At 41.9% G+C, this 10,286-nt stretch overlaps 2 protein-coding genes and 1 long non-coding RNA gene across 3 annotated transcripts; 2 read left to right on the top strand and 1 right to left on the bottom strand.

Moving 5' to 3' along the window:
• Positions 1 to 128: 128 nt before the first annotated feature.
• On the top strand, positions 129 to 981 carry LOC130736851 (uncharacterized). The gene has a single exon (XM_057588629.1). It carries the CDS (start codon positions 129 to 131, stop codon positions 669 to 671), a length of 543 nt encoding a protein of 180 aa, XP_057444612.1. The 3' UTR covers positions 672 to 981.
• A 497-nt stretch (positions 982 to 1,478) lies between these two features.
• Positions 1,479 to 3,032, top strand: LOC130738889 (uncharacterized). Its single transcript, XR_009019645.1, has 2 exons — positions 1,479 to 2,200; positions 2,578 to 3,032. It is a non-coding gene; the product is annotated as an uncharacterized LOC130738889 (long non-coding RNA).
• Positions 3,033 to 3,629: 597 nt separating this feature from the next.
• Positions 3,630 to 7,510, bottom strand: LOC130736850 (uncharacterized). The gene is made up of 3 exons (XM_057588627.1): positions 7,366 to 7,510; positions 6,142 to 7,323; positions 3,630 to 6,037 (listed from the first exon to the last, which is right to left on the bottom strand). Exons 1-3 carry the CDS (start codon positions 7,508 to 7,510, stop codon positions 3,630 to 3,632), a joined length of 3,735 nt encoding a protein of 1,244 aa, XP_057444610.1.
• Positions 7,511 to 10,286: the final 2,776 nt, after the last annotated feature.

Below are 10,286 nucleotides of genomic sequence, written 5' to 3'. Positions count from 1 at the left end.
GGTTCTACTCAACGCGTTCACTAATTTTGATTCTTTCCCAAATTTTGTCATTTAGGGTTATGTTTTAGTTTGATATTATTAGGGTTTGTGATTTGATTTCCAATGTTTTTCTCTATTGTTTTCAACAGATGCAAATCTTACTACGAACCTTGTCCGGTGACTACATCCCTGTCGAGGTGAAAGGTTCTGATTCCATTGACAGCATCAAAGCTAAGATCGAAGAGAAGGAAGGCATCCCAGCTCATATGCAAAGGATTATCTTTGACATCCACGACGTCCCCAAGGAGACCTTATCACTGAGAACCCTCAACCTTGACGACACCATTGACACCATTGATAATGTGAAGGCCAAGACGACCACCAACAGTCAAGTGAAGAAAGCCGGAGGAGAAGAAGAAAGCACAGAGATAGAGCCAAACAAACTTGCTGATGATGATGATGATGATGATGATGATGATTTTGATGATTCTGATGCACGTACTGAATGTAGTATTTGTGGATGTCGCTGTGGATGCGGTAGTTTTCTTAACCCTAATAGGGTCTGTCTCGATCACTACGAACAATTAGATCATACTCTTACGTATCTGGAAGGCAGTGACGATCCCAATGACAAGATATTGTATCTAAAGCGTAAGGCTCAGTACGATACTATGATTTTTTTTCTTTCGTAAGGCTGGGAAGCAGTTGGAGGATGGCAGGACTTTGGCAGATTACAATATCTAGAAGGAGTCAACCCTGCATCTTGTCCTGCGCCTTTGTGGTGGTTTCTCAAGTGTCAAAGCGCTTTCCTCTTCTGTGTCAGTTCCCTTTGTGCCGGTTTCCTTTTGTTTCTTTTATCTCAAATCCAGTCTTTGACTTGTAGTTTGCAGCCCCTGTATAGTGGCTGTAACTATGTTCTAATGTTTGTGAACCTGCTTTAATGATTTTATTCCCTTATGTTGAACTTTTAATAGAGTAATGTCATGCTTGTGTTTCATCTAATGTCATGCTTGTGTTTCACTAATGTCATGGGCTCGTTTATTGTTGTCTCTTTTCTTTTGGTTTGTTGCTGGTTTTTGTATGCTCATTTAGCCATTGGTGCTGGCATTATTAACTTCTTAGTGTTGAGACCAAAATGTATCATTCCAAATTGCTATGAACCAAAATGTAGTTGCCTTAGCAAAACCAAATTAAGTTTTGTAGGTAGATCTCTTGGAGTAGATAACTATTGCTAAATATATAACTAGTAGTAATAATCTTAACACTATGACTTGCAGGCAAATGTATTGAGTTTTCCAATATAACTTCCTTTCTGTTAGTTTGGCATCTAAACATGAAGTCCTCAGTTTAGCTCTGCAGATTGTGCTCTTTTGTGATAGTTGAAATTAACACTTCAAATATAAGATATATGCCGTCTTTCCTTTTCATTCTATAAGATATATTCCCTTGAACTTTAAAGGGGTATTTTTGACTTTTCACCATTTTGAGGGGGGGTGCGTTTAGCTGTTAGGGGGGTGCGTTTAACAATTACCTTCATTATTATAGTGATGCTTCATTGTTCATAAGGAACAATCTTAATGTGGTTCTTTAAATGATTGAATAATCATCAATAAGGAATCTCAGGAGATATTTAAAACTAGCAAAAAAACAGAAAAGAAAGGTAAAATATATTGCAAAAGGTGAGAGAGAGACCCTTGTGCTAAGAGTGCCATAACACAGAAACTCTGATATTCTTTAAAAATACCCTCATTTTGTTCCCAGCGTCCTCTCTCCGCTTCCCTTTTATAAAGTACAGAAGAATCTGAAATGGTTGGATTTCTGGCTCTTGGCTATTCTGAATCAACATATTATGAGCATCAAAAGTGAACAAATGTCAGCCTGAAAAAAACTACTGTGAGTGGATATCCACAGCATAACCCTGAAGCGTATGCGAATGTTTCAGAGGTTTATTCTATCTTCTTTGCTATTAAGACTGCTATAAGTGTTACACCCAAATCAGAGGCAATTCAGGGCTCAAGAACTGATTCAAGTTGAGAGCTTAATCAATAAGCAAATCAGCAATAGGGCACCTCTCTATTGGCAGGTAAACAGTCAGTATTCTTGGAGCTTCCTCTAAAGCTTCGAAAAATCAATGTGAATGACTTGCCAAAGGAGAGTTGCCCTGTGACTGCTATTGGCAGGTAAACAGTCAGTATTCTTGGAGCTTCCTCTCTATTGGCAGGTAAACAGTCATAATTTTCTCTCTAGATTTAAGGAAATGCATGTCTTTAGTGTTAATGTCTCACATCTTGATGAGTCTAGGGGAAGTTCTCTTTTATTGCATTTCTCTAATGTCATAAGTTATGTTTTGAAAGATGCCTGAGCATGTAACTATCAAGTGTAATGAAAGGAGTAGACTGAAATTAACCTGAATGCAACTGAGAGAAGAAAAAACAGAGAATAAAAAGAGAAACTGAAAATCATACCCTATGCTATCCGCTTAAAAATTAAGCATAATGCAATCTCTCTTTAATCCGCTATCACTGGTTTAACTTTTTTTTGTTCTCCATAATTTGATATTTTCTTTCTGACCCACAATCTGTTTGAGACATGTCCAAGGACATTGCATGAGGCTTGCAGCAAAGGTATCAAAAGTGCTGAGAGAGGTTGCCAGCAACATAAGGAGCTGTCATCAATGCTCTCCAGAAACACTCTCTGATCATCTTCATGATACCCTGCAGGACGTCAACGCTGCCATAAAATCCCAACCTCCCCTCTTCTTAGGCTCCAACAACAGCCAAGCCAACAACATGTTCACTGTAGCAGCAGCAGCACAGACAACTCATATTTATTTATTTCAAGACATAAATAAAGTGTAATAAGCAGTTCATTTTCATATAGAGGAAGGCTGCAATGAAATGCAGAGATAGCATTAGAAATGAGAATACCAAATAAGGAAGGAAAACAAAGTATAAACTGCACTCTTGTCAATGCAGGACCATAGATAAGGCTCATCATAGTGAAGACCATGGAGTTATAAATGTTTATATCTTGGAATCACTTCCTTTTCTTTACTGACACATTCAAATGTTTCTTTGAATTTGGACAACTAAGATTGTTATGCCATCAAATTTGGACAGCTAGATCTAAGCTTGGGAGATTATCATATAATTTCCTAGCAAATTTTGAAGACATAGAAAAATCAAAGGAAAACTCAAGAGACAGGAATAGAGATGTACATGCAAAGCATAGAAATTATATTGGAGATATACGTCAATCCCTCACTTAGTAATGATACAAGGCACAGAAATGAGTGAACACATTTCCCTCCCAAATTCCACTCTAAGACCAATAACCTCCTTTTTATTTTTCTATTCAAACATTTACGTCTTCGACTAACAGAAAAACTCATTAAAATTATGCTTACTCTACTTTTCTTATCCTCTATCTGCTCTTAATGTACTTCTAATCATATATAATATCAGATATTTGTTGTTTCTCTTTTTTATACTATACGTATATGATTTCATAGCTAAATTAAGCATACAATACCATCTTCTCTTTAATCAGAAAATTTAAAAGCTGTAAACCAGTCTAAGAAAAATACAATGAAGTCATATCTGAAAAGCTGAAGACAATAGTTCTGTTGTGTATTATTATTAAGATTTAGTTTAGAAATAGAGATTGGGTTTAGTCTGCAGGCAATCTGTCTCCAGAGAAATCCGTCGGAAACCCAAATCAACAGCAAGCTGTAAGGACCACCTCATGGCCATTGCTTTAGCCAGAAGAGGAGTGGTAACATGAACTGGATAGGAGCACGCGGAGGCCATCACCTCACCTCTGTGATTACGAACCACCATACCCAAACCGGCTACTCCCCCATCAACGAATGAAGCATCAAAATTGCACTTATAAGTGCCACGAGCAGGTCCACGCCAAGCCACATTTCTCTCAATCGTAGCTGGAGTTGATGCACCAACACGCACCTCCGCCTGCACACTAGCTACTCGCCGGAGGATGAGCTCCGTTGAAGAAGGTCGTTGCCGGAACTGGTGGTGATTGCGGGCCTCCCACATCATGTATATAGTTGTCTGGACTAGAGCCATCGCTTCACTATCATGAAGCTCATGAATGTGTCTCCAAAAATCTGCAAACGTAAGAAAATTATCCACGCGGAGAGACAAAGGGGATGCAAACCAGACCTGACGAGCCGCTGGACAATGCATAAAAAGGTGCTCCTCTGTCTCATTCTCTTCAGCACACATATTGCAGCCTGGGTCGACATCGACATGGCACCGAAACAGCTTCGCCCTCAAAGGAAGATAACCAGAAACCGCTCTCCAACTCACTTCCTTGCATCGTGGTAAGGTCGTGGATGCCCAGAAGCCTTTCCAGAACCCCGCTGTGAACAAGACAGATGAGGATGATGAAGGAGCTGCACGGGACGCTTGGTTCATTAGGAAGTTGTAACCTGCCTTGGAAGTGTATTGACCTCTCGAATCTGTGGGCCAAAACAGCACATCCGGGCCACCATTTATGCTCAAAGGGATTGAAATAATTTCCTCAGCTGTGCTCGGACTGAAAACATGTTCTATCAAGTCCCTCTTCCAGCTGTGTTGCTCGTGGTTAATTAAATTGGCCACCTTAGATAGAGCTAGTTCTACAGCAAGGTCTTGCCTATAGATAGGGGAGGACCCACTAGGAAACCATTTATCAGTCCATAAATTTACTTTGGTTCCATCCCCAATCCTCCACATACCCCCACTCTCAAAAATCCAACTGATTTTCATGATACTAGACCATGCATAGCTAGGGCGAAAACCCTTTTTAGCCAACCTCAAATCACAATTATTAAAATAGACCGCCTTGAAAATACGCGCCAAAAGGCTCTCTGGTTTCGTATAAATACGCCACCAATTTTTTTCCACCAAGGCCAAATTGAAAGGTTTAAAGTCTCTAAATCCCAAGCCACCATCTGTTTTACTCTTGCATAGGGTCTCCCACTTAGTCCAATGTAGGCCTTGTCTAGACGGATCTCCGCCCCAGAAGAATTTTGAGACCATGCGGTCAATATCTGCACATAAATCATCAGGTAAAATAAAGCAAGACATGACATAAGAAGGTATCGCTTGCACTACAGATTTAATCAAAACTTCCCTCCCTGCTCGTGATAAAAATTTCTCTTTCCATCCTTTAAGGTTTTTCCAAACTCTATCCTTGACAAAATGAAAGATTCGGGATTTAGACTTACCAAAGATGGTCGGTAATCCCAAATACTTGTCATAGCTTTCCACCGCCTTTACATTCAACAGCTGCTTAAGCTCATGAAAACAATTATCAGGAACATTTCGGCTTATAGAAAGCATAGATTTATCAAGGTTAATCATCTGGCCAGAAGCTCTCTCATAGATGGTGAGGATTTTTTTCAGGCACAGGGCCTCCTCAACTCTTGCTCGAGCAAACAAGACACTGTCATCTGCAAAAAGCAAATGAGAAATGGCATGAGCATGCCTACTAATTTTAAGGCCAGTAAGGTCAGATGAAAGAATAGATTTTTCAATTAGAGCAGAGAACACCTCCCCACACAGGATAAATAAATAAGGAGATAGAGGGTCCCCTTGTCTAAGTCCCCTGTGTGGCTCAAACGTAGGCTGAGGGTTTCCGTTTAACATGATAGAAAAAGACACTGATGTCACACATTTCATAATAAGACTTACCCAGCTCGCAGGAAAACCCATCTGTTTTAAAACTGCCTCAAGAAAGGACCATTCAATACGGTCATACGCTTTGGACATGTCCAATTTTAGCGCCATAGTGCCATTGCGGCCAGTAATTTTCTTCTTCATATAGTGAAAACATTCATAAGCAATCAATGCATTATCAGTTATTAAACGCCCTGGGACAAACGCACTTTGATTTTCACTAATAAGATCCGGCAGAATCAATTTTAGCCTATTTGCAATTGTCTTAGTGACAATCTTAAAAATAACATTGCATAAACTGATAGGTCTATATTGATTCGCATGCTCAGCCTTTTTAATCTTAGGGATAAGAACCAGCAAAGTATGGTTAATAATACCTGGTGATAGACCACCACTCAAAATTTGAAGACAAAACTCTGACACCTCCTCCTCTATAATAGTCCAGAATTTCTGATAAAAAATGCAGGAAGACCATCAATGCCTGGCGCTTTTGTTGGGTGCATTTGGAATAGCGCCTCCTCTACCTCCTCCTTACTGAAAGGCTCACTGAGAATGGTCAAGTGAGCTGTAGAAAGACGACCTGCAACCAAAGAAGTTACCTCCTCCACCCCCGAAGGATGTGAAGTGGCAAAAAGGTTAGTAAAATAGTCCATAAGGACCCTAGAAATATCCTTATCTTCTTCAAATTTCCTTCCTCGGTCATCTCTGAGTTGTTCAATCATATTCCTCTTACGCCTTTGGGACGCTTTCTGATGGAAAAATTTTGAGTTTTTGTCCCCATGTTTCAGCCATGTGGCTCTTGACCGCTGACCCCACCAGATCTCCTCCTGCTCCAACAAGTTGTCTAACTCTTTTGATGCCTCACTAGTTGCCAACCTCACTTGCTCTGTTTGGATTTTTTCCTGAAGGTTTTGCAACAAGGCTTGCTGATCAGCTATTTTCCTGGGTAGGTTTCCAAACTTGGATCTGCCCCAACCATCAAGAGCACTACTTACAGCTGCTATTCTGGCAAGAAAATATGTTCCCCCAGTGCACCATGATTCAGTTACAACCTCTGCACACTCAACTCCCTCCTGAAGCCATAACTCCTCAAATCGGAACATACGCGTTCGTTTGAGTTCTTTTCGCCCTCTACTGGTACCACACGTTAATAAGATGGGGCTATGGTCGGACTGGCGCCGCTGGAAATGTACAATAGTTGTGGCTGGCCAAAGTGCAGTCCATTCATCATTAACCAAAGCTAAATCATGCCTCTCTTCAATAGTTCCCGGAGCGGTTCGATTATTAGACCAAGTGAACCGCTTCCCTGAGAACTCCACCTCAAACAAGCCACAGTCTCCACACATCTGATTAACCCACTGAATATGTCCCAAGTCGGGAGGGTCCCCACCCAATTTATCAAAGGGGGAGAGGATATCATTAAAGTCTCCGATCACCACACAGGCCCTCGGGTCCTGGGGCATCAAATTTTTTATAAGGTTCCATGTCTCTATTTTCCTACCCTCCTCCGGATGACCATAAAGGCCAACCATTGTCATAGGGATTGCCTCGTCAGGGTGCAAAATAGTGCACAAAATATGATGCAATGATGCATTAATAATTTCCAATTGAAGATCACTGCGCCACCATAGGCATAAGCCACCTGCTCTAGAATTCCCTCGCCCTGCACAGTGGACAGGAAAAATGTTAGGTAAACCACAAATACCTATATGTTGAAGAGCCTCTGATGTATACAACTTAGTCTCCATAAGGAACACCACGTCGGGATCTTTGGAGTGGATGAGTTTTTTCAAAACCCGTACTGTTTGTAGGTTCCCAAGCCCACGACAGTTCCACGATAGGATCTTCATTGAGGTGAGCGGGACTGCTCAACCGCAGTCTCCGCCATTCCCAATCCATCATCAATGTTTTTCTTCTTTAGGGGGAGTGAGAACCCTGTGCTCGATGGCCCAAGTATGGAAGATGACACACTCGACCTCTTCATTGGAGGGATATCATGCTTGGTTCCCCCTCTTGCTCCACCTCCCTCACGGATCACCACACCTCTTGCTCTATAGCTTTTGTCACGTGCTCCTACTTTATTCCCCAGTCCAGGTGACGTGAATGAGAAATCCACCTGCTTGCCTTCATGGGAGTGCATTTCCTTGTTCATGTTTTGAGTCTCAGGACCTGTCCCCACGGTGCTTGATCCTTTGGAGAATTTCTCCACCGCACCCGCAACAAACTTTCCCACCTTGGGGGTATTGGTGCCATGAACACGTGAGCCTGTACCTACCTCCTCCTTGTCTGCAATTTCAGCACCAGTAATAGCATCTGTGGGAGCCTCAGGGTCAACCTTCTCTTGTTGTTCCTCCTCTCCATCATAGAATGCTTCCTCTCTTCTTCCACCGTGGCGTCGATCACCCTCACATTCAGCTCTTAGCCAGTTTCCAAATCTGTTTGGTCTTCCGTCCTCTTAAATCTCACAGTCCTTGAGGACGTGATCCAGTTTGCCACAACGATAGCAGAAATTAATCAGTTTTTCATACTTGAAGGCCACCTTTGTGGAAGGTTTTCCTTTTGCCGTAATCAACTGCCCACGGCGGAGAGGGCCATCAATATTAATCCAAGCACGGATACGCAAGCACATACCATATCTATTGGTCTCATACCTGTCCCAGTCCAGGAAACCGCCAAATGATTCACCAAGGGAGCGTGCCATTTTCTCTGTGCGGAGAGTATACGGCAGCCCATGCACATGGACCCAGAAGGGGACCCTCGTGATGGGGATGGAGGCTGGATTCATAGTGATATCAAAGGTGTTCAGGGCAATAAGTTGCCGACTGAAAAACCATGGTCCACCTTTGAGGACAAGGTCTCTATCTTTTGATGATCCAAACTTAATGGAAAACAGGTTCACACCCACATTGCAGATTTCCAAACAGTTACGGGACTCCCAGTACCTCCGCATAACACTGCGAAACATGCGCGGTTCCACCTTTGTTGCCGTCAGTACACGTCCTAGTAGCCAAACGTCCACCCCCAGATTGGGGTCAACTTCTATCTCACCAACGTCAAGGGCCTCATTCTCAGCGCCTTCAAGTTCAAAATCTGGGATCATCTCCTCAAGGGCCATGTCGGCCATCGTTACTAGAACAAGTTGGGATGCAAGGATTGCGGGTCCAGGAAGATGTCACTGTTGCAAAAATAGCAACCTTGCTGCAGAGTTCCCTGGGTAAACCTCGACAAACACGACAGCAGTTAGGGCAAAACGGAAGCGCCACCCGTGAATCGGCACGTGGGATGGCTGTGAGTGGTCTATCGCTGGTGTGGGGAAAAGCGGCGCAGCTTTCTAGGTTTTTGGAGCAAAACCCTAGCAGACCTCATATTTGGAACCCTCCTTATCTTATGTAAAATATCAATTATCCCACTCAGAGGAGTTACCACACGTTAATAAGATGGGGCTATGGTCGAACTGGTGCCGCTGGAAATGTACAATAGATGTGGCTGGCCAAAGTGCAGTCCATTCATCATTAACCAAAGCTAAATCAAGCCTCTCTTCAATAGTTCCCCGAGCGGTTCGATTATTAGACCAAGTGAACCGCTTTCCTGAGAACTCCACCTCAAACAAGCCACAGTCTCCACACATCTGATTAACCCACTGAATATGTCCCAAGTCGGGAGGGTCCCCACCCAATTTATCAAAGGGGGAGAGGATATCATTAAAGTCTCCGATCACCACACAGGCCCTCGGGTCCTGGGGTATCAAATTTTTTATAAGGTTCCATGTCTCTATTTTCCTACCCTCCTCCGGATGACCATAAAGGCCAACCATTGTCATAGGGATTGCCTCGTCAGGGTGCAAAATAGTGCACAAAATATGATGCAATGATGCATTAATAATTTCCAATTGAAGATCACTGCGCCACCATAGGCATAAGCCACCTGCTCTAGAATTCCCTCGCCCTGCACAGTGGACAGGAAAAATGTTAGGTAAACCACAAATATCTCTATGTTGAAGAGCCTCTGATGTATACAACTTAGTCTCTATAAGGAACACCACGTCGTGATCTTTGGAGTGGATGAGTTTTTTCAAAACTCGTAATTGTTTCATGTCATTTGGTAATGAAGTTTTATGTTTTCATGATATTTGGCTATATGTCATTTATGTGGTATTATTTCTATAATTTTTTGTGTCTTTTTCATGGTATTTAGTATTACAACATATTTAATATTTTTTATAATTTTTATGAATTTATAATAATTTTTGCAAGATTTTTTAATATTTCAGATATATTATTATTTTAATATAGTGACCCAATAAATCTATCCAACCCAATCCAAACTTCGTCGGGTTGGTTCGGATCAGGTCCGAAGAAGAAATTCGTGAAATCTAACACAACCTAACCCAGACAATTTTGATTGGTTCGGATTTTATTTTAACCAAAATCCATCCAACCCAACCCATATGCACCCCTAGGACACATGATAGGAAAAGCAACAACACTAGAAGAAAAGGTAGAGAACAGGTTAACCGTGTGTGGAGCTAATGCTTTGATTGACATGGATGATTGCACACTTGGCAGTTTTAGGCAAAACCAAACAAAAAGACGTAACAATTTTCAAGATGTATAGAAAGGGTAAATA

The sequence above is a fragment of the Lotus japonicus genome, chromosome 2 (genome assembly GCF_012489685.1).
Source record: "Lotus japonicus ecotype B-129 chromosome 2, LjGifu_v1.2".
In the NCBI taxonomy this organism is placed as follows: Eukaryota; Viridiplantae; Streptophyta; class Magnoliopsida; order Fabales; family Fabaceae; genus Lotus; species Lotus japonicus.
This window is presented reverse-complemented; position numbering and strand designations above follow the sequence as displayed.